The following is a 23,340-nucleotide window of genomic DNA, read 5'->3' as shown; positions in this document are numbered from 1 at the left end:
TTGGCTCTAGTGACAGCCCTACGAAAGCCCACACATCAGCCTCTCAGCTGTTGCTAGGCTCTGTTGCCATGGTAACCACCCAGGTCCCATTTCTCCCCCGCCCCCATCTGTGCCCCACTTGCTCCCTAGAAATGGGGAGCTCCAGGCCGGAGAGGAGACTGTAATGTGCCAGAGCTGGGCTGCCCTGGACTCTGACCACCTCCATGTGTTTATCTTTGCAGCTTCAATTAGGACGGTATGGGTGTTGGTAGGTGTGTTTTAGGTGTTGGGGAGCTTTATTGTGTACTCGAGGAAGTGTGGCTGAATCCATATTGCACACAATGGTAAGTGGGGAGGAGGAAGCCTATTTCTCAGGACCAGAGCAGTATGTGCAGTCAGAGGATCAGACTCCCTAAGAAAAACAGACTACTACAGAGGAAAAAGGCAGAGCAGGGCCAAGGAGTGATGAACCAACTAAAAGCAGAGGTGCAAAGCCAACAAGCTGCTGAGGAGGGCTCACAGTCAACCTAGTGGGACCTGAAGAGATCCCAGCAGGAGCTGGGGGAAGGGAGAGGGCTGGATGGAACACGAGGGTGCAGGAAGAGGTGCTGAGGACATGGGTGTGTGGGGGGGGCAGTGAGGGAGGGATCCGAGGTGGATTCCCCCCAGGAATCTAGTCCTTGTCAGGTGAGGGTGGGGGAGAAGAGGAGCACTGGCTTAGAAGGGGGAGGAGCTCAAGTGCCTGGAGAGCACACCAGGGCTCTCTCACTCTCTGCAACTGTAACTCTTCAGAGGGACAGTGTGACCCCGAGGCTCATCCATATGCAAAAGGCACGCATGAAGGCCCCTAATGAAGAGGGAATTAATTATTGCCTGATTAGCCTGCTGTTTCTCTAAATTTAAATAAATTAAAATACACCAGCAAGACACTGGGAAATCCTCACCTGTTCCTTCTCCCTAAATATCCTCCTTCCCCATGGAAAGTCAGAAGGCAGGGAAAGACAGAGGAGAAAGGAGATGTCCTAGTCTTTCCAATTGTTCTGAAGGAAATATCTCAAACCAAATCACATTGTAGTGATGACTATGAAGCGTTGGGCAGCCATGGGGACAGATCTTAACCTTTATCACTCATAAAGGTGAAACAGACTATGGGGCCTTTGGAGGTCCTTGCAGGCTGTAAGTGGTAGAGGCAGAGTCATTGCTTAGTTATAGAACTCAAACAATGGCCACACTACCCTTTTGGTTCTTGGAGGCCACACCTCACAAGCACCACTGGGACCAACGTCTCTCATCACTATGCTTTTTTTTTTTTTTTTGCCTCCTGAGCTGTGCATCAAATGACTCAGCCAGGCTTCTCTTAAGCATTTTTCTGGAATGCTTACCATTATGGCTCAGACCAAACCAGGAAATGGGGAAGCCCCCAGGAGGAGGGATCTCCCAGGCAGAGCTCAGGGTGTGGAAGTGATTCAAGATGGAAACAGCGTGCCAGCTGGAAAACCCCAGGCTAAAATTAACAGCCCTCCTCCCCCTACGCCCCACATTTATCTCTAAAGCTCTTCTCTAAGGAGTTCAAAGCACTTAAAACTTGCTTCTTACAGCAAGGGCAGGAGCAAGGGATGACAGTTGGAGACACTGAGGCTCAGGGAGCACCCGTTAATGTAAACAGGAAAAGAAGAAGATGAGAACTGGGACTGAGAGTGATCACCATTATTTTGCTCCCACTTCTCTATCTCAGCCTTCAAAGTCGACGTTTCTGGAATCAGCAATTTCTAACCCATGTAGCAACTAGGTCTGGTCACAACTGAGCCCTTAAGATCTTATCCTGCCAACTGTTGCTACTCAGTTTAACATAGAATGAGTGCCCAAAAATGTGATCAAGAGAGTAGACACTTCCAAAAGGATACAAACTACAATTACAAACCAAAGAAACATATCTTCTATTTAAACATTTAACTTAATATTTTTAGGTGTCCTTTGCTAACTTCCTTGCTGTGACTTTGAAAAAAAAAATCACTTAAATCTTCACAATCTTATTTTCATTATCTGTAAGGTGGACATTACAACTGTTTCTATTAGGGTTATTTTGCTTTCTAAGTAAGGAACTATTGCTGTCAATAGGAGGGACTTCAACTGCTGCGGTCAAAATAGAGCTCAGCCCAGGGAGATTCTGGTCAGATCAGGGAGCAGGCTGGAGGCAGCATTCATTTACTCAAATAGCTTATATTTCTTCAGCATCTACTATGTTCTCAGCAAAGCAGTGGGAAGGATACCATGTAGGAGACCGTTTATTTCCTGAGGAGCTGACAAGCTTGCTGAAGAGTCCTATATACGAAATAGTTAAAAGAGTAACAAAAGGTACAGACTAAATGCTGTGGAAATTCAGAGAAAGGGAACCATTTATACGTTCAAGCAATCCGGCAAGGCTTCCTTAAAAGAGTTCATAGTAAGTGTTCATTTATGCGACGACAAACGTTTACTGACCACTCACTAAATGCCAGGCTCTGAGGATACAGCGGTGAACAATTCACAAGCCCTTGCCCTCACGGACTCGGATATTCCAACGGGAAGAGGTGGACAGCAAACAATATAATATCAGGTGGTGGCGAGTACAATATTTAAAAGTAAAGCAGCGTGAGGAGATAGAGACGTGGACGAAGGCAACAAGAACATAGAAACCCAAAGCCAAGAGTACGTGATGTGGTCAGGGAGAGGTTACCAGTTACTCTTCGGGCCTAAGTAGGGACCTCAAGAAAACAGGTGACACATCCTTATCCTTTCCGGCATATTCAAAGCATGGAGACATTCTTAAGAGTGTAACAAAAAATAATGGTAACTTCCTATATCAACCTATTCTACGCTGACGGAAGGTTAACGGACCCATAGTGTTTTAAGAATTCCTACCTCCTCTCGTACCTGATGCATAATTCATAAACCTGTCGGTTTCCACCCTCCCACTTCCCCAGAAGTCCCTTCCGGAAGCCCGGGACCGCAGTTCTGAAGGTTCAACTTCTGCCCTTAACGGAACCCGCCTTCGCTTCCGTTGTGACGTCACATCCACACAGGGCTCTACCGCGTCGCTGGGCAGAAGCCACTTCCGCCCTTACTAGTCGTAACTTCTGCCCTGAGGATGTCGGAGCGCAGGCAGCGCCGGATGTGCTCTGCCGCTCCCGGAAGTGACTCGACCTTTGCGTTTCCCCCCCCTTTTCCCATTGCCGCCCCCCCTGCATTGCCATTTCCCTCCCTCCCCCCTTTTTCGTTTCCGGCGCTCCCGCCTTCTCTCCGCCGCAGCTCTACTCTGAGGCCGTGGGGGGAGGGAGGGAGGGAGGGGGCGTGGAGGAATCGGGGTTCTCGGGAGCACGAGCCAGCACCACTTCCGGGTGAGTGTTAGGGGAGGGAGGGAGGGAGGGGGCCACCCACTGCCTCGCGCCCCCGCCCTGCGGGTGTCTCGCGCGCATTCCGTGCGTGTGAGTGTGTGGGTCTGTCTCGCGCCGAAAGTGCGTGCCCGCGCGCACCGCCTCGCGCTCCCCCCCTCCCCTCGCCCCCTGCTGGTCCTCCCGCCCCATTCGGCTCCCTCCTTTCCCAGCAAACGCCGCCCCTCCCGCGCTCTGGCTCAGGCTCTGGCGCCGCCGCAGCCGTCGCCGCCGGGTGAGTCTCGCGCCGCTGCTGCCGGCGCGCGCCAAGCTCTCTGCTCCTCCCCCCTCCCCTTTTCCTTGGGGGGGCGTGGAAGGGGGGGGTCCTCGGTGTGACTGTATGTGTGTCCGTCCCGGAACCGGAAGTGGTTGTGGAGGAGCGGGCGATGGGGAGGAATGGGGGGGCTTAGGGGGCGGGTGTCTGTCTGGTGGGTGGCAGAGTTCAGCTCCCTGGAGGGGAAGGAGGGACGTCCCAAAGAAGGGTGTTTGAGGAAGGGGTGGGGGGCGACATCAGGAGGAGGCTCCCAGGGGCTGTCTCAGGGGAGCGAAGGTTTTCTGGGAACAGCTGGGGTCTCCAGTAGATAGACCACTGTGCAGGCTGAGGGAGGTACTTCTTGGCGCAAGGCCTTGGGTAGGCAGGGGCGAAGTCCTCGTAGAAGTGGGGGGGAGGCCAGAGGAAGTGGCTGGGCCTGAACTGGCACTGTGCCTGACACAAGGGCTTGTGCATCCCCCTAGTCTTCAGCTTTGCCTTCTGAGCCAGTCCTCAGGGGCAGGGGCCCTTCTCTTCTGCCACCTCTTCTGTTCTCTGACCCCTGGTTACCTGTGGCCCTGTGGAACGAAGAAGAACCAGTGCCTGAGCCCAGGAGTGGAACCCAAGCACTGGTGATAGAGTTCATCTTAGTTCCTGAGAATTGGATTTATTTCCCTGTATCCACATAGTGGGTGGCACTACACTCCTTATTATACGATTGCATCTTTGGATTGCTGGTTGGGGGTCCGCCTGCTTTCCAGACTAACTGCTGACAGTCCAAGAATTCCTGAGGTTCTTCGCAGTTCTCAGGTGGCTGCACCCTTACTGGCCCCTGTAACCCAGACAATTTGTTCACAGAAAGTTCAGGAGCCCTGGAAAGGAGAAGGAATAAGACGACAGGAGGAAGAGAGAGAGAGGGTAAGACAATTTTGGCTTAATGGCTTTTCTGGATTGGGGGGAGAAGGGGTCATGATTAAATGGGCTTCTTGGGGACACTGTGACAGAATTCTTCAAGTAATAGCAATTGTAATACTGGTGTTAGCTGGGAGAGAAAAATTATCTCCTGACAATACCCAGGAAGTTTTTGCGTAAAAAGGTAGCGCTGTATCTCATCCATTCCCACTAGTACTCAGAAATGAATTATGAAATGCTCAAGTGAAATCACTAAGCGGGGTTACATTGTGTCCAGAGGAGAAATTTATTCTGCTTTGGGGACAAATGGGCCCCAGTCTCCAGTGTGGTCCTTGTCGTAAAGCTTACGGAATTGTTTTCCTGTATTTGGAACAAGCAGAGTTGAGTTTAGCGTGGGGTTCATATTCTCAATATCGCAGTGGAGTGCTTCGGGTGGATCTGTTGAGTGGTTAGAATCTGACACAGGGTTATTTTAATTTGGTGTGTCAGGATGAAGTTTTCAGGAAAAAAAGAAACAAAAAACGTGGTTTGTGGGTAGTTGGAAGTAAAGTAGATAAAGTTGTATGGAGTGGACTCCAGAACTAGGTCTGCAAGAATTCAAAATATGAAGCTTGATGGGGATAGTGTGTTAGGTACTCTGAAAATGACAATGTTGAGACCCAAAAGAGTTTGAGTTCCAAGCTCATAGAAGTGTCTTCTAAGAACCGATTGCAGGCTGGTTTATAAAATTTATTTCCCATAGGTTTCTGAGCCAAGTTGATGATTAAATATTACGTGCATATCCCCTCTCGTCCAACTGCCCCGCCCCCTTTCCCCTGCCCACTTTATTTATTTATTTATTTATTTATTTGTTTATTTATGGCCTCACATTTCCTGGATCCATCATTTATAATGGCATGGGCAGGACCAGGGGAACCACTGTGCCCTTCTTCCCACAGGGTACTGAGTACCATTGGTCCAGCAGTCCCCAGGATAGAAGTTGCTAGCTCAGATTAACAGCTGTGGGGTGGTAGTGGTTCTGTTGGTGTGTTTGGGATAAACCTGTTCTGGTTTATTTTGTACTTGGAAGAGTTCACAGGTAGTAGGAAGGCCCCAAGTTCTATTGGGATGGTCCTTCTTGAATGTCCTTAGAACTGGAGGAAAGAGATTTTGTTTCCTTACTGAGGCGGCGGGGGGAGTCATTGTCTGTGTTTCTTCAAGTTGTTAGCTAATATTGCAGCCTATCTACAATTGTGCTTTTTGGGACAGTTTTTCTCACTAGAGTGTCTGAGATCTCTGAGTCAAGTTCTTTCTGTAGTTGAATTTGAGCTGATTGTTCTTTGCATCTCTATTGTTTGTACTTCTAGTTGATGATTACTAAGCTGTAGGCTATAGATCTGATACTTTTGGGTAGTACCTTTGTCATTATGTGGTTTTTATGTAATTGTCAGTGATTGTCACTGGTAGTGCTCATCACGTGGAAGTATTTCTCTAACTCTCTTCCATTCAGGAACACTTCAAAGCATTTTATTTAACCCCCCTCCCCTTTTTTTTAACTGCCTCCCATCACCATATACCTTAGGAATTTGTTTTAAGGGGTTTATTCTCCTCCATCCTCTACTCAGATAGAAACTTAGTAGAATGATAAATTATTCAGAGTCAACCACTGATGTGGGACCTAGAATTAAATTCCAGAAATCTTAGTTTCTAGGTTCATTCTCCAGCTACTGCACTTGGTTGGCACAAGTCTTTCAAGATTTTGTAAAAGTTTGTTGTGTTAAGAGAATATTGCTTTCCTGAGGAAATGCTGTACTTTATTTGAAAAACAACAATTGTAGAGAATGTAGTAAGTACCAGGAAAGAGATGGTGGTCTTAACCAGGTCTACCAAAAACCACATGCTGCAGGCAGTGACATCTTTATTTCTGGATGGCGGGTGGCACTATGGAAGGGTGGACAGATGGACAAAGCTCTGGTGCAAGAGTTCAAGTCCTACTAAACGTTTCATGGGTGTTACTTAACGTCTTTTTTCTGCACCTCATCGGTGCTTTTGAGATTTTGTCTGAGATTGGAAAAGAAATATGTAGTTCTCTGACCCTCTGAAAAAAAAATACCATCCAACTTAATTGTAGTAAACCTTATATTAACAGGATAGTTGAGGTATAGTGCAATAGTAAAATTGAAATTAGAACTCAGATTTTTAATCTGCCAGCATTCTTTCTACCTATTGTTTTTCCTTCTTTCCTGTTCTTTGGGTCTATAATAAAAGCCTTTCACTTCCTTCCCAATGTAGGGTAAACTAGTTCTTTTTATTATTATTAAAATGTTGGCATAATCATCAAAAGTGGCACTCTATGTAGAAATGAGGTTTCCCTGTACTATCATTGGGCTTCTTCAGGTGTTAAGAATGTTGGTATATACCTGCTTGGATGTTGGGATGGTTTGGGGAGAGTTCCTCCATGAAAGATAGAAAGTTAATGGGGCGCCTGGGTGGCTCAGTCAGTTGAGCTTCCGACTTCGGCTCAGGTCATGATCTCGGGGTCTGTGAGTTCGAGCCCCACATCGGGCTCTGTGCTGACAGCTCAGAGCCTGGAGCCTGCTTTGGATTCTGTGTCTCCCTCTCTCTCTGCCCCTCCCCTGCTCATGCTCTGTCGCTCTCTGTCTCAGAAATAAATAAAACATTAAAAAAAAATTAAAAAAAAAAAAAGAAGAAAGAAAGTTAAGAGGTTAATTGGTAAAGTGGACAGTAAACAGCTATTTGAGTGATCTGGCACCTGTTGCCCTGTTACACAACTCCAGGGGGCGCCATTTACATGGTATTCTGGCAAGAGCCTTCCTTCTTGGCTCTCCATTTGATCTCATTTCAGGAATACAGAGATCTAAGTCAGCGTTTTTAGAACAGTAGTATAGCATTTCTCAGATGTCACTTTGCAGGCAAATATTGCTTCTAGTTGGGTGAGCAGAACTTTCCATGTACCCTTCTTTTGGGTGGACATATTTATCAGAAGCCCACAAGGCACATTTATCATTTTGTCCTAGGACTAGCTGTGGTTTTCTGATCTTCAGTTTTGTTCTCTTAAGAACCAAAGCAGAGGGACAGACTGGGTATCCAGGGAAGCAGAGGAATCTTTTATTCAGTTTATCCCTCTGGATGGTCTGTTCTTTTTACTCTGATTCCATCATTAAGGTGTTTTGTTTTTTCAATGTTTATTTATTTTTGAGAGAGAGAGAGTGCAAGCAGAGGAGGGGCAGAGAGAGAGGGAGACACAGAATCCACAACAGGCTTCAGGCTCTGAGCTGTCAGCACAGAGCCCCACGCGGGGCTCAAATCCATGAACCACAAGATCATGATCTGAGCCGAAGTTGGATGCTTAATCGACTGAGCCACCCAGACTCCTCCCGATTCCATCATTCTAAAATCAGTTATCTTAATGGCCAAGTGAAGTCTTACAGGTTGTGAACAGAAACTATCATCTTTAACTACATTTTGCTCTTACCAAAATTCCACTTTTGGAAACATTTATAGAGAACTACATGGAAAATGTATAATCCATTCCTGGACGTGTTGTAAATTTTAATTGATGCATCAAGTCATAATATCAGAGAGTATGTACTTCAGTTGTAGGGTTTGGTCTCTTGTAGCACCCCCATTCTTAACTGGCTCTTTGGTATCTGCATTCAGATCTCTTTTCTGATATTTACTGTTTGACTCTGTGACTTCAGTTTCTTCATTTGAAAAATGGGGATTACAGTACCTACTTCATAGAATTGCTGTGGTAATTAAATGATACGATAGTTGTGAAGTGCTTAGAACAGTGCCCTGAACACAATAAGCACTTAATAGATGTTGATGGTGATGTTGACCTTGTCCTGTCCTCCACATCACTTTGTATGTCCCCTTTATAAGAACCTGCAGGGTCTATTTCCCTCAGAAACTTTCTCCTGAGCCACTTGTAGGACAATATGAGTGGATGTAATCTTTTTTGGTGAGGAGGGGCATTGTACACAGGAATTCTATCTGAAGATATTATTTTCAGGCTTTCAGTTCCTGCCTCCTAAATTTTCACATCCGTAATGTGTTTACTTCCTTGACTTTTTAGGGGGAAATTATAATTAGATCCTCCTTTTTTTATTCTCTGGCCTAATTCTCTACTTCATTTCCACCGTATGTCATGACTTTTCTGTATCATTTCTCTCAGCTCGAAGGTTAGACAGATGGGGGTTGTGGGTTATGGTTTGAGCCCCTAGCATTGTTTTCAAAATCTGTGTGTACAGAGTCCAGTGTCCTTCAGTTTACTAAATACAGAATTGCTTACTGGGTGATGAGTCCTATCTTCGAGACAATGGGTAGGTCCAAGATGTGATCTCTGCTTCCCAAAAAGCTCGGCAAGATTGGATCCCCTCAAACTGTGATTTGGTCATTTCTTTTTCAATGTTTATTTATTTATTTCTGAGAGACAGTGCACGTGTGCACGCAGGGGAGGGGCAGAGAGAGAGGGAGACAGGATCTGAAGTGGGCTCTGTGCTGACAGCAGAGAGCCCAATGAGGGGCTCGAACTCACAAACTGCAAGTCCATGACCTGAGCCAAAGTTTGACGCTTAACCAACTAAGCCACTCAGGCGCCCCTATCATTTCTTGATTTCTGTTGCCTAAGAAGGACCTGAGTTAATGCTGGAAGTTAATGCTAAAGTTAATGCTGGAAGGAAAAGGTTAGCACCTGTTTTGGAGACTGTTCTGATGTGTTTTATGAGTTGGGGAGCAGGATTTGTCTGGGGTTGATCCTCAAATCAGTTAATAATGAGCCTTATTTGTGTGAAGTTGTAGTCAGATTTGATGCATTCCTCTCCTCTGCTACTTTTTAGGAAAGAGTAGGTTGAAATTCAGTAGTGCTTCCCTTTATAGGTTTTATGAACATTGAGAGTGCTGTTTAATAGAGCAAAACATGTGATGAGATTTCTGGAGAAGGATAAGGAATGCGGTTACGTCTAGAGTGATGTCCGTTCTGTTTCTCCTCCTTTGTTACAGATCTTTCTTAGTTTCCTTAATCTACTTCTAACCTGTTTCTGTGTCCAGTGTACCTTCTAGCACTTAGTAGCTCTGGTATCTATCTGCCTCCAGAACATCCTCAGCAGGAACCCCCCATGGCTGTAAGCCACAGGTCCTTCTTTCCCACCTGAATCTTGGTTGCTTCTGGTTCGAAAAGCAGCATAACGATAATGTTTATTTCTTGTTGTTCGTCATTTCCCCATTCCATCAGTCTCTTACTCCCTCTTCACCTGCCTTCTGCTGGGCTGGATCCAGAATTTGGGGAAGCTGTTCTTGAATAACTGCAGTTAACATACGGTCTTGCTAGGAGAAGTGATCAGAGTGGGAAAATGAGCGGTGGGATGCCTAGGTTCTGTACCCATCATGATTCTGAGGGTTACTTTTCTTGCTTATTCCTCCCAAAGTTTTAGCTTAATTATCATCCACATACAGAGAAGAATTTGAACGCTTAGAAGCATCATGTGTGAGATATACAGAGCAGGAGTCTAGTACTGTGTATGTGTTTTGGTGCACTGTTGTCCCTATTCTGAATCCCTGTAGGTAGAGATGTGGGGTGCTGCTACTCCCGGCACTGGAACCCTCTTTTAAACTGGTAGTTCCAGGTTCTCACTGCTTGGCTTCGCATGTGTGGTACCCAGTGTGGCACCGTGGGTGTTCTTGGACCTTGGTGGGATCAGTGGGGCATGGTCCCCAGGTAGCATCTGGTACTCAGAAAATATCTTGGTTGTGATTTCCTGCCAATTTTGCTCTTTAATTCCCCTGCGCATTTTGTGTTCCAGCCTAGCTGTGTAGAACGACAGGTATGTCACTTGAAACTCTTTCCCAAGGAAGCTATGTTTGAAGGATAAAGGAAAAGAGCGGGGATAGGTACCCCGACTGTTTTTTAGCCAGTCAGTGATTTGCTTTGTGTGACCTTGGGTACATCCCTTCCCTGCTCATGCCTTCAGCTCCTCTTTTTGTCACCGAAGAAAAGTAATACTGAGTCTCTTTCTAATGGAAGACATTCTGTGGTTAAGCGAGATGTGTTTAAGTTCTTCCACCAGCATCTTGAGAAGGATAGGCTCTGTTGCTCTGTTGGATTTCATGCTGAGTGGCTCTCTAGAACTAATATGGTAGATCCAGAGATCTTCACCGCAGATTCTCAGCCATGTGGTCAGGTCCTGAAGAGGAGGTCAGGAACTCCTCATTGTCTCCTTCTCGGTTGCCAGGTTACTTCAGATTTATTCCTCACTATGATGTGATCTCTCTTTCTTTCTTCAGGTAGAATGGAAGAATCTCACTTCAATTCTAACCCGTACTTCTGGCCTTCTATCCCCACAGTCTCAGGACAGGTAGGTGGTGGTGGTGTTTTTCTCCTCCTTCCCTATCATGTACTTTTTTCAACTTTTGAGTAGTGAGTTCTAGTACTGTGGAGACTGAAGCAAGATAAATCACGTGCTGCTTCACCAGGTCCCCCACCACCGAGAATTCTAGCGTTTCTGTTTTGGCTTCTCTGGAAGCACAAAGATATGAACTATTTACTCCTTGGAGGACAGACATCGTAAAGAGCTCGGGGAACAGACAAAACCAGGTTCTTTCTGAAGAGGCCGCTCGCCTCCCCTTTCCTTTTCTTTTAGATTGAGAACACGATGTTCATCAACAAGATGAAGGATCAGCTGCTGCCGGAGAAGGGCTGTGGGCTGGCTCCACCCCACTACCCCACCTTGCTGACAGTGCCTGCCTCCGTGTCCCTGCCCTCAGGCATCAGTATGGACACAGAGTCCAAGTCAGACCAGCTGACCCCACATAGCCAGGCGTCTGTTACCCAGAACATCACCGTGGTCCCTGTGCCGTCTACAGGACTGATGACTGCTGGTGAGCCACTCTGCTCTTCTCCAATCTGAGGTGTTGATCTTCCATGATCAGTACCCCAGGCTGGAGGGCTCCAAGGACATGGGGAGTGGGATATGTGTTTGATTACTCAATCACATTTTTATTAAGTGCCTACTGTGTGCCTAGCAATGCGCTAGGCATTGTGGGGGATACAAAGAAGTAGAAGATGCGGTCCCTGCCTTTGAGGAGGTGACATTCTTTCCTTCTCTGAATCAAGGAGTCTCCTGTTCTCAGAGGTGGAGAAGAGAAGGGAGTCAATCAAGGGGTAAATCTCACTGTTACTGGGGGTGGGGTGGGGACAGGGGTTAGGAGACCATTATTTTTCTATAGGGTTTGGGGTTTCCTATATACTCTGGGCTGGGGGGGCGGTGGTGAGGGGTTGATTAGACAATGATCTGGGGGGAAATTAAATAGGATTAGGATCAGGACTGGACAACATGACACTATCTCCTTTTTCTCCCAATCCTAGGTCCCGGTTTGGTAATCACGTCCCCCTCAGGCTCCCTTGTGACCACAGCCTCATCAGCTCAGACCTTCCCCATTTCGGCTCCCATGATTGTCTCAGCTCTTCCCCCTGGCTCACAAGCCCTGCAGGTGGTCCCTGACCTCTCCAAGAAGGTAGCATCAACCCTAACAGAGGAAGGAGGCGGAGGTGGTGGTGGAGGTGGCAATGTGGCTCCTAAGCCCCCTCGGGGCCGGAAGAAGAAGCGGATGCTGGAATCAGGGCTGCCTGAGATGAATGACCCTTATGTCCTCTCCCCTGAGGATGACGATGACCATCAGAAAGACGGCAAGACCTATAGGTAAGAGTCAGAGCCAGGGCAGTGAGGGGCAAGGATCACGGTCTCAGCTTACCTACCCCTTTGTGTCTTGCCCCGGATCAGGCTCCACGCCGACAGCTTTCCACCTCAGGTCCACTTGCATGTCAGGTGCTCTCTTGTGGGGGAGGAAAGTGGGGCTCTTAGCACTTCTCGAGTGACTCTTCCCCAGGATGCAGACCCATTTTACTCCTTCCCTTTTGGGGTAGTCAGCAGTGACTAATTTTTGAATGACATAATGGAGTTTCTTTCTTATGGTAAGGTGTTAGGCTGGCTTTCAGACTCTGTCTCCAGCTCCTTTTTGCTTTCTGCATTTTCCATTCCTATTTTTCTAAGAAACTTTTCTGAAAAGCCCCTGGCCTTAACCTGTGTGCCATCCACTGGTTCTTGGGCCACATTTAAGCACTGACCCTGCATGGTGGGGATGATGGGAGGGGTCTCTATAAAAAGGTGGGAGGAATAAGATATCACCCTTTGGCCCTTGGAATATATGCTTATAAAGTGCCTGTTTGCTCACTTTCTAATTCATGAAAGTCATTTTGATTCTGGACTTCCCTTAAGTTGTCCATTGCCAAAAAAGTGTTCTGTTTGCATGTGGTGCTATACGAAAATAATTACAGAGGTAGACTCCCCGCCCTTTGAAAGTTGCAAGTCTTTTAATCCCCTTGAGAACTATCAAGGGCCCTAGTGGGTTTGGGAAATTTGGTCCCGGTGTACAGAGTGGGATAACCACTGTCACAGCTTTGGTGCAGACAGGGGCAGATGTGCATGGCTGGGAGACTGGGTCTGTCCTTAGTGTACCGAGATGGGCAATGTTGTTCCCATTTTAGGAGCGAAGGGAACTGCGGCACAGGAAATGGACAGAGCCTTGGGCTCATGGATTCAGTTCCCGGCTCCACCACGAACTTGCTGTGTGACCCTGGGCAAGTCCTTTCCCCCTCTCTGGGCCTCAGTTTCCTCATCTGTAAAATGGGGAGAATTCTGTTTATGCCTCCCATTTGTTGGGAGTATATATCAGATAAGATTTGAAATGTTGGGAACTTCAGAAGAAAGAGATAAGAAATAGTTGTCATTTAGCATTTATTTTTATTTCTGCTGTATACGTCTACTGTGGAGAGTAGCCACAACTACAGAGTGTTTAAGTTCTTCTTTGTAAGTGAAGAGGAGGGGAGTTGCTATGTAGAAAGTATTGAGCATTGCAGAATCCCAGCCCATAATCTGAAAGTTCATTGCAGCTTTATTATTACAGGTGTATCCCACCTTATACAATAAAAGTGTTCCTGGAAAATGTTTACATCATATCATTTTATAAAGGTACCTGACAAGTTTGATTCATTTAAAAGCATCTTCTATATATCATTTCATAAAATGAAAGTCCCTTTTATTTTATATAAATCCGGATTTTTATGTATTTGCTTAAAGTGAGGTCATTGTGACATGGAGATACACCTATATAAAGTGTGTCGTTGTAAGACTGATGGGCTAGGTCCCTGACATCCTATGCTGCTTTGCACATGGATCAGGGTCCTCTGATTCTGTCAAGGGTTTTTTTTGTTGTTGTTGTTTTGTGGTTTTTGTTTTTTGTTTTTGTTTTTTTGCTTGCTTATTTTTTGGACCCACATTAAAGCTATTTCTGGACTTCCCAAAGTGTGTCTATGGGAAGAAATGTGAATATGCAATTGGAAGGAAGTCCTGGTAGCATTTTCTACACTCTCAGTGTATTGGGAAGTCTTGAGAGGCCCCACACCCAGGTGACTAAAGAAAACTGAAATTTAAGGGCGCCTAATTATATTCTAGGTGAATGGAATTTCTTCAGAAACTCAGAACTCTGAATTTTCAAAGCAGTCTTTTTAATCACAAAAAATCCCTATTTCCATGCATGTTTGAGTCAACCACATTCATTCCTGTGGTCAGTGACATTTGACTGAGTATTGTTGGACTAGGGTTCTATTAGTCTGGGCAAGTCAACTTATTTCTAGTTCTTTGTTCCCATCTGTAAAATGGGAAGATCAGTCATGGCCCCCATCTATCGTGTGTTTTTGAGGGAAAATCAAGAGTATTTGAAATTATTTTTTAGTATCTTAGGGAAAAAAATGGGATGGTAATTCAGTTGTTATTGTGAACAAGGTCATTGCACTGTGTGCTTCCAGAAGGGCCCCATTAGTATGTTGGATGTGAATGGTGCCCCCTGGAGTTGTGCACCTAGCTATATGGGGTGGTAGCTTTTCTGCCTCCTGCTATCTGCCCACTGCCACAATACTCCTAAGTCAGATTTCTTTCCAGCTACAACACCTTGCATTAAAAGACTTGGACTCTTTTATCTGGCTTCATAGCATTTCACAGTTGGAAATACTTTAATGGTCACCTAATCCAGTTTCTTCCCTGTAGTTTAGTCTTCTACACATTCCTGGCAGATGACAGTCTGCCTCTCCTTGAATACCTCTAGTGTGAGGAATCTTTAAAATTAGGTTAGAATCATAGCTTTGTAGTGAATAGCTGTTTGCCCTTTGGCAAATTACTTAACCTTTCTGAGCCTTCGTGTTCCTTTCTGTAAAACAGGGATAATGCTTGCTAGGCTGTTGTGAGGAGTGGAGACAGTGTGTTTAAAGTGCCTAACGGGTGTGGTGCCCTCACAGTATCAGGCACAACAACAAATGGCAACTATGATTTTCATTACTCTGATCATTGCTGTACCTTCTACCTTTCGAGAGGGCTTATTTTGTTGCCAGTCCATTGTCTATGACTTTAAGTTTTGCGGATTCTCTAGTTGAACTTTGATGAAGAGGGTTATTTTCTCTTTTATAGTTAATTTCATACTAAGGGTGCAGTTGTGTGTTCCACACTCACACACAAACTATGAGCTTGTGTTTGAGTTAAAACGGTACATGTTGTTCCACTTGTCTGAGGAATTTTAGCAACCAAGGGAAATTATTTTGTATCTTCAGTACTGTTCCCCTCAAGTGACAATGTGTCCAGTTTCTGACTTCAGTGAAATGTATAGTAGCATGAGCTCATCCGTCAGCACTGGTATGTTAACATTAGTGCAATTGAATTATTAGAGAACACTTGGCTTACCTTTGTTCTGAGTATTTGCTGGCCCTGGAGGCAGATATGTATCTCTCCATTTTACAGACCAGAAAATTGAGGTCTAGATTGATGAGCAAGCCTGTAATCGAACACTGAGTAGAGCCCAGGTGTCCAGACTAACATTGGCTGTGTCCTTTGGGCCATACTAACTATAAACAGAACCTCCCCACCACCCATATAATGGCTGGGCAAGCCAAACAACAGCCAAGGATTGGTAAACTGGGAATTGGATTTCCTTCATAGTTACCAAGTGACCAGGGAAATAGAAATTGACCTTAACGATTGGAATTTTAGTGGAAACATTAATATAGGAGCCACACCTCCAAGTACCGTGATATTTTTTTTTCCTCTGAGGAATGCAGAGTTCTTTTTAGTCGTGATCTCAGTTATTTTCTAAAGATTTCTCCTGGGATCCGAAAAAAGCCGAAACCATCACTCTGCACCATCCCCAGCCCCGATGATAGGGAGAAGTTGAGGAGGAACCAAAGCAGAGGGACTTTTTCCCCAGTTGCCTGGCTTCCAGGTGCTGCCCTTTCTGCCAGCTCACACTGTGCACTGTGGGGTTGTTTAGGAATGAGAGCATTCCAGCTCACACACAGATAGCACTTCCTCGATAAAGGCTGAATAGTTGTGGCTTATCCTGCTCAGAGGCCTCCTTACTTGATGCTGTTGGGCAATGTCAGAACAGGAAGGATTACCAACCAGGTGATGGGGGAAAGTGTACCAGCTGCTGTTGATGTTATCCCCGAGTGCTGACTTGAGCTCCATGTGCTAGGGAAGAGGAAAGGTTTGGCATGGAAGCTCAGGCATGGAAGCTTGGAAGATTTCACAAATCTTTTCCTCCTCAGTGTTTGAGGGCGACAGCCCACTTCCAACAGCAACCTCAGCTCTTTGTAAAAGCGGTTCCCTCACTTTATCGCCACGGGGCTCAGGGATGGTGGTGGTCGGTGGAACATCAGATGCACAGTGGAGGCCAGATGTATATGATTTCGAAAAGCCCCTTCCACGTAATTCCGATCCTTTTCCACCCCTATCCCTCTAGGAATCACTGGCAAAAAGGAAGTAGGAGAGAATCTGAGAGAAGACAATTATCTGAGGAGACAGGAGAGAAGCCCTTCTGGGGAATGTAGTCAGTTTGTCCTCATTATCGTCTCAGGAACTTGGGAGATACCTGAGAGATGTACTTTATGCATGGGAAGTTGGGGGAAGGAGCTCTCTTTTAAAGTCTGAAATAAAGTTACAGGCAGAAGGAAAACAGAAGTTAGCTGATATTGCTGGCCCGATGAAATCCGCATCAGCCTAGAGCCGATAATAAGATTTTCCTGTCTTTTCTGGTTGAATTCTTGTTTCTGTACACACTTAGGGAGTCCAGTCACTCAGCAGACATGTACTGAATATTTGTATTTTGTGGGTCTGTATTAGTTTAGTCTATAAAGAGGAGTAGAACAGATCCTCCCCTCAGGGGCCTTACAACATAGTTGTAGTAAGAGAGATCAGATAGGCTGGCTTCTGTGGAAGTGGAGGGAGGGTTCAGCAGTGCTCTGTCAGTGGGAAGGTTCTAACCGCTGCCCTCGCTTGGCCCAGGTGCCGGATGTGCTCACTGACATTCTACTCAAAGTCGGAGATGCAGATCCACTCCAAGTCACACACCGAGACCAAGCCCCACAAGTGCCCGCACTGCTCCAAGACCTTCGCCAACAGCTCCTACCTGGCCCAGCACATCCGCATCCACTCAGGGGCCAAGCCCTACAGTTGTAACTTCTGTGAGAAATCCTTCCGCCAGCTCTCCCACCTCCAGCAGCACACCCGGTAAGGCTGCTCTTGGTTTTATCCCATCACCCGGCTGCAGACCCCTTACCCTAAGGCCACGTTGCCTGAGCCTTCTCTTCTGTCCTCGTGGTTTCTTTTTTCCCTTGTGACTTTGCCCTTTGGGAGCCTCAGTTCGCTCTCATTACTGTCTGTGAAAAATAAACTATGTATTTGAGCAGTTTGCAGGGGCCTGGGAAATTGTGGTCTCCAATCCCAAAGTCTGGAACGGTTTTTGTGGTTTCTCTCTTTGTTTGTGTTTGGAAATCTTCTGCAGAGCAGGCCCTGCTTATACTGTATGCTTCAGTTCAGAGCCAAGGTGTGCATTCAACTTCAGGTCCATGGGGAACAGGCGGTATTTGGTCTTTGTTGAAAGTACTGTTTGGAATCAGGGTATATGTGGTGAGTGTGTAAGCTTAGAACAAAGCAGAGGGCTGACAAGACTGAGACCGTTAAGGTTACCAGGAGCCAGGGGCCGCGGCTCTGCATCACCTCACTGCCATTCTAGCCACCGACGTAAGATCAGCAGCGACCTAGATCTGGGTGTCCTCGCCATTAGCCTCTCCAGGCCGGAGTATGTTTGGGAGGAGGGAGGAGGGGGTGCTCTCATCCGTCAAGCAACATCATTTCACCCAGCAGAGAGCTGAGCCCGTGGTGTCGAACTGCTTCCTCCTCCCCCCTTCCCTCCTCTCCTCTCCTCTCCGGCAGGATCCACTCCAAGATGCACACGGAGACCATCAAGCCCCACAAGTGCCCGCACTGCTCCAAGACCTTCGCCAACACCTCCTACCTGGCCCAGCACCTCCGAATCCACTCGGGGGCCAAGCCCTACAACTGTTCCTACTGCCAGAAGGCCTTCCGCCAGCTCTCCCACCTCCAGCAGCACACACGGTAAGGGAGAGTGGCGGGCTACTGCCCCCGCCCCGCTGGCATGCCCTCCCCACCCCCGCCCCGGACACACACAACAACCCGCATGCGGGGGGCGGGGGAGAGACCTGGCCGGAGGAGCATACAACTGGCGTCTGGGAGAAGAAGAAACAACAACCCTGGAGTGGACGCTCGAGAGAACCTTTCTGGGGCACAAGCTGCGCTGGGGAGATGCAATGACTGTGTGGCTTGGGAGGAAGAGACTCAGCTGGAGCAGAGACAACTTCTGCCTTCATTTCTCTCCCTGAAAACACCAATACGCACATGTTGCAAGATTTTCTCCTGGATGCCGAAGCAAGGGCATTTGGTTGGAGAAGACCATACCTCTAGCCCTTAGGGCACCATGTATGAACAGAAAATGTAATCAGACTTTTTTCGCTGGGTCTCAGCCTGGTGACACCTACAGCAATAAGCAAGGCTCTGAGGGATGCCAGGAATAGAGAAGAGAACGAAACATGTCTGAAATGATCACAGAGAACCGGCAAATGAAATGAAAGAGCTCCTGCTTCATAAGGATGCCCACTGTTTGTCCCATGAATCTGGAGTGACTAGGAGGGAGTGAACCTGCCACCTGGAAGAGTTGATGACATCCTTCATCAGTATCTCAAGTTGAACTGCAATCCAAAACTCTTACTGGCCAGAGGCCTTCTCACCTGGCTGTTTCTGGACATGGTGATCCCTCTCAAAGTGGTCAGATACCTTGTTTTGCGAAGAGGAGAAGTCGGGCTTTCCTCACAAGGAGACAGACTCGTCCTGTGATGTTTCCAAGATTTTATACTGGAGGTCCAGAAAAGCAGCTGGTCACAAAGATAGTTCTGAAGTCCCCGATAAGTAGCAGGTGTCTGCGGACCCTCAAGTCCTTGGCTCATCTCAGTGGAGGGCCCTGTAGTGTTTGGGAAAGAGGTCAAATTGGTACTAAAGTAGGCATCTCCTGCCGTTAGGGGGCTGGACTCGGAAAAGCCCCAAGGAGTTTCCATGAGTATTAATATCACTGCTGCTCTCCATAATTAGCATAACTCTGCTGTTCTTTGACACCAGAACTTTTTCTGGGAGTGGTGCTCAAGGCTGAGGGCATAGCTTCTGGTTGTATTGTGGGGGCCAAGGAAGAAGTGTTCTGTGTTTCTTTTCAGTGTGTTCACCGTATGTTTTTGAGCATTCATCAGGGACAGCTACTATAGTCGCTGACTTGTATGCCAAATTAGGGACTGCCTGTCTCTTGGCTGCCAAGCTGCCGGTTCCTCCTCCCCCGGCAGAGGAGCCCAGCTTGAACTGAGTGATGGAGACAGTGAGCAGAGATCAGGCACTATGGTGTGATCCGTGTCAGAGAGGAGCTGAGGCTGGGACCTCCTGGAAACCCAGCTTGAACTCCTGTAGGAGGGCAGGCATGACCTTGAGGAGGTTTGTGAACGAACTGATCCCTGAGTGGCCTTGCTGACCTCCTTTCCCTTTCTTCTTTTCTCATCCTATGCAGAATCCACACCGGTGACAGACCATACAAATGTGCACACCCAGGCTGTGAGAAAGCCTTCACGCAGCTCTCCAATCTGCAGGTAAATGTTCCACCTTCCACATGAGGCCTTGTGTCTGACACTGGGCTCAAAGTGAATTTGACTAGTACAGTGGTTCCTGAACTTTTTCAGGACCTGTTTACACCCTTAATAATTATTGGGAAACCCAAAGAGTTTTTGTTGATGTGAGTACAGAGAATGTAAAACTGAAAAACTTGAAAGCATATTTAGTGACTCATTTAAAGATAACAAACCCATTGCATACTAACATTAACCTATTTCCAAACATATGCCCACTCCCCCCAAAATGGAAAGAATGGCATCGTTTTACACTTTGCATGTTTTTTAGTGTCTAGCTTACCAGAAGATGGCTACCTTCCTGCTGCGTTCAGTCTTTGTGACATCACGCATTGTGTGATCTCTGTACAGTCATGAGAGAATGAGCATGAAAAGGCCAACATAGTCTTATTATCATTTTGAAAGCAGTTTTGACTTTGGGGGCCCTGTGGAAAAGTCTTGGTATTCCCTAGTGTCCCCTCCGCTTCGCTTTGGGAACCACCGGGCCGGTGGAGCCAGTATAGCCATCCTTCTCACTTTCCAGGATCCTGGGATGTGCTGCAGGAGATACATACACCTCTTCCCTTTGCCTGTAACTCCTCAAGTTTTACTGAGCAGCTTCCCAGGGCGCCTGGGTGGCTCAGTCGGTTTAGCATCTGACTTTGGCTCATGATCACACGGTTCCTGAATTCGAGCCCTGCATTGGGCTCTCTGCTGTCCACACAGAGCCCGTTTCGGATCCCGTCTGCTCTGTCTGCACCTCCCCTGTTCACTCTTTTCCCTGAAAAAGAAACATTAAAAAAAAAAAAAGGCAATTTGCATTGCCTTCCGATGGAAAGAGAATCTGGAAGGCTGACACCCAGCTCGGGGCTTTTCCATTAAGGTCACAGAGGCAGGAAGGAAGAGCCCAAGGTCCTCATCCTGATTCTTTCCTCATTTTCCCAGTCCCACAGGCGGCAGCACAACAAAGATAAACCCTTCAAGTGCCACAACTGTCACCGGGCGTACACGGACGCAGCCTCACTAGAGGTGCACCTATCTACGCATACGGTGAAGCATGCCAAGGTGTACACCTGCACTATCTGTAGTCGGGCATACACGTCGGTGAGTGCGCAGTGCCTTCCCTTTACTTCCCTCTGGGCCTGTGAGACCACACGGTCCACTTCGCCCCACCTCTCTGGGTAAAGAGCTGTTGCCTTGAATATGCTTGCTCCCTAGCTCCCAACTTAACCGGAATCGATAAAGAGAACAGAAATGACATAGACATGTAGCTCGGGAATTGAGGGGGATGCCTGAGCTCTTAAGCCTATAGAGAAAGATTGCTAAGCAATGATTCTTTGTTTTGTTTTGTTTCGTTTTTTGTTTTTTTTTTTTTGGCTAAGCGGTGATTCTTAATTTTACTTAAATACAAGGCAAAATAATGCAACTTGCAACTTGCAGTTTTGGGAGAAAGATTTTTTAAATGGCTCCAGGAAAAGGTGGTAAAGTTGTTCCATTCAAAGATCTTTGAGAAAATGACCACTTTCCCTGTGCCAACTGAATGCCCCCTGTGACTCCAAAGGTCTCCCTCTCCTTTCTGCCCAGTATTGAACACTGAAAGAGTCTTCTGGAAAGAATTTGCCGTGGCTCCAGAATGTCCCCGTATAAGTATGGCTCTATTTGAAGTAAAGTAAGAGCCCAGGATGCCAGTTATAAGTAACCTCTTTTCTTCTCTTTAATCCCTCAACTCTTTTTCACATCTCCTTCAGGAAACGTACCTTATGAAACATATGCGCAAACACAACCCTCCTGATCTCCAGCAACAAGTGCAGGCGGCAGCGGCGGCAGCGGCGGTGGCCCAGGCCCAGGCCCAGGCCCAGGCCCAGGCCCAGGCTCAGGCTCAGGCCCAGGCCCAGGCCCAGGCTCAAGCCCAAGCCCAGGCTCAAGCCCAGGCCTCCCAGGCATCGCAGCAGCAGCAGCAACAGCAGCCACAGCCACCACACTTCCAGTCCCCTGGGGCAGCCCCCCAGGGTGGGGGTGGTGGGGACAGCAACCCTAACCCTCCACCCCAGTGTTCCTTTGACCTGACCCCCTATAAGACGGCGGAGCATCATAAGGACATCTGCCTCACTGTCACCACCAGCACCATCCAGGTGGAGCACCTGGCCAGCTCGTAGAGACCTGTGCTGCCACCCACTGGGAAGAGGGGAAAGAAGTTCTGGTCCCTTCTTTCTCCAACTTCTCTTGGTGGGAAAAGTCTTCTTCCTTGACAGGCCTTGCCTCCATCTCCTTGGGCCTCAGGCACGGCCTTCCTACACAGGATACCATGCTTATTCTCAACTCCTCTTCAAAAGGAATATCAGCCCTCCTGATTGGCAAAGGAATAAGGAGCTGGTAGTGTAATCCAGCAGCCTCCCCTTCCAAGCATAGCTTTTCAAAATTGGGGGTTGGTGCTCAAGGGAGGGATTTGCTATGACCTCATAGAAACGTTTCCAGTGTGGGCACTTACCCTCTCGTTACCCTCATAATCCTCAAAAGTTGGGGCTGGTGGAAGACTAGAGGCTGGTCCTCCCAGATCTCTGAGAGAAGGGAGCCCTAAATGCAACCAGCCTCCTGTTCTGTTCTTGCCTGCAAAAGAACGGAGGTTTCTCCCACGCCCCGATGAGCGGGAGCCGTCTTCCCCTCGTGGTCTCACTTCACTTCCTACCTAATGCTGGAAGAGGGAGATTTCAGTGGGGGTCAGACCCCCTTTATTTGTAAAGGGGCAAGGGCTGAGATGTGGTCCCCAAGGGGCCAGAGATCCCCAAAATGGTCAAGGGTGGCTTAGAAGCGTGGGTTATGGTTTTCCTTGGGGCCTCCCCTTCTCTGCCAGCCAAGACCCTATACTCGGTCTCCCAGTCCCAAAGCCAGAGGAACTGTGGGAGCTTTGTGTTCTTTATGAAAGCCCAAAACAAAGGGTGTTGCAGAGAAGGGAGAGTTCAGGGCAAACACAAGGACTGGACTTAGCTCCCTAGGTGCCACGGTCAATTGCCGGACACGGATTTATATATAAATATATATATAAATATATATATATACCCACTCATCACGGCCATCTTTGTTGTAACCATTTCTGTGTTTATAAATGCATTATCTCTCAGAATTTTCATATTTGATGTTTTGTTTATTTTTGTCTTTTTTGTTTTTCTCCACCCTGTCTTCTGGCCAATGGCATTTTTATTTCCTTTTGCCCTTTTTGTTTGTTTTTAAACCATGGCAGATTTCAGAGAAAAGACAAAATGAAAAAAAATCAGGAAATCAGTTGTTATAAAGCAATTTAAAATGAAGAAAAAAAAAAACTTATGTACAAACCAAGGGGTGTTTTTAGAACCTTGTATAGAAATAAATTCGTGTAAAAGGATCAGAGGCAGTGGAGCTACTGATGTGAGCGAGCATGGGAAGAAGCTATCTGGGGAGATGTTCAAGGACAGTACTAAGGATTTACACTAGAGTGTGTGTCTGTGAAGAGTGAATGCTGTGTGATGAGGCTCTGTGTGTGTGTCCCCTAGTGTAAAAGGGCACAGCTTTGATAATTCAAGTGAAATCTTGGTTTATGAGAGTTTCTACATACAGATCTTGTCAAGGGGACTGTGATGCCTAAGTCTGTGACAGCAAGGTTTCAGTCATGTGTTAATAAAACCACGAAGCTCCCTGTCAAAGAAATAGAAACA

The 23,340-nt window shown here is 47.0% G+C and overlaps 2 protein-coding genes across 13 annotated transcripts in view; one reads left to right on the top strand and one right to left on the bottom strand.

The window, feature by feature from the left end:
- COPS7A (COP9 signalosome subunit 7A) overlaps window positions 1-2,963 on the bottom strand; it is a 34,196-nt gene extending 31,233 nt beyond the window's left edge. For both annotated transcript variants that reach the window (XM_042945662.1, XM_042945665.1), the window contains exon 1: window positions 2,881-2,963. The gene's annotated coding sequence lies outside the window, so the exon portion shown is untranslated. The remainder of the gene's footprint in view (window positions 1-2,880) is intronic.
- Window positions 2,964-3,168: 205 nt separating this feature from the next.
- Window positions 3,169-22,837, top strand: ZNF384 (zinc finger protein 384). 11 transcript variants are annotated; one of them, XM_042945649.1, is made up of 13 exons: window positions 3,169-3,356; window positions 3,563-3,624; window positions 4,498-4,557; window positions 10,837-10,907; window positions 11,193-11,430; window positions 11,666-11,713; window positions 11,918-12,251; window positions 13,097-13,189; window positions 16,938-17,162; window positions 17,868-18,050; window positions 19,558-19,636; window positions 20,597-20,755; window positions 21,400-22,837. In XM_042945649.1, exons 4-13 carry the CDS (start codon window positions 10,842-10,844, stop codon window positions 21,805-21,807), a joined length of 1,833 nt encoding a protein of 610 aa, XP_042801583.1. In that variant the 5' UTR covers window positions 3,169-3,356; window positions 3,563-3,624; window positions 4,498-4,557; window positions 10,837-10,841; the 3' UTR covers window positions 21,808-22,837. The 11 variants fall into 11 exon arrangements, with proteins under 11 accessions (XP_042801583.1, XP_042801584.1, XP_042801586.1 ...); XM_042945650.1 differs by lacking the exon at window positions 3,563-3,624; XM_042945652.1 differs by lacking the exons at window positions 3,169-3,356; window positions 3,563-3,624 and adding an exon at window positions 3,811-3,996.
- Window positions 22,838-23,340: the final 503 nt, after the last annotated feature.

Source organism: Panthera leo, chromosome B4, assembly GCF_018350215.1.
Source record: "Panthera leo isolate Ple1 chromosome B4, P.leo_Ple1_pat1.1, whole genome shotgun sequence".
Taxonomy (NCBI): domain Eukaryota; kingdom Metazoa; phylum Chordata; class Mammalia; order Carnivora; family Felidae; genus Panthera; species Panthera leo.
This window is presented reverse-complemented; position numbering and strand designations above follow the sequence as displayed.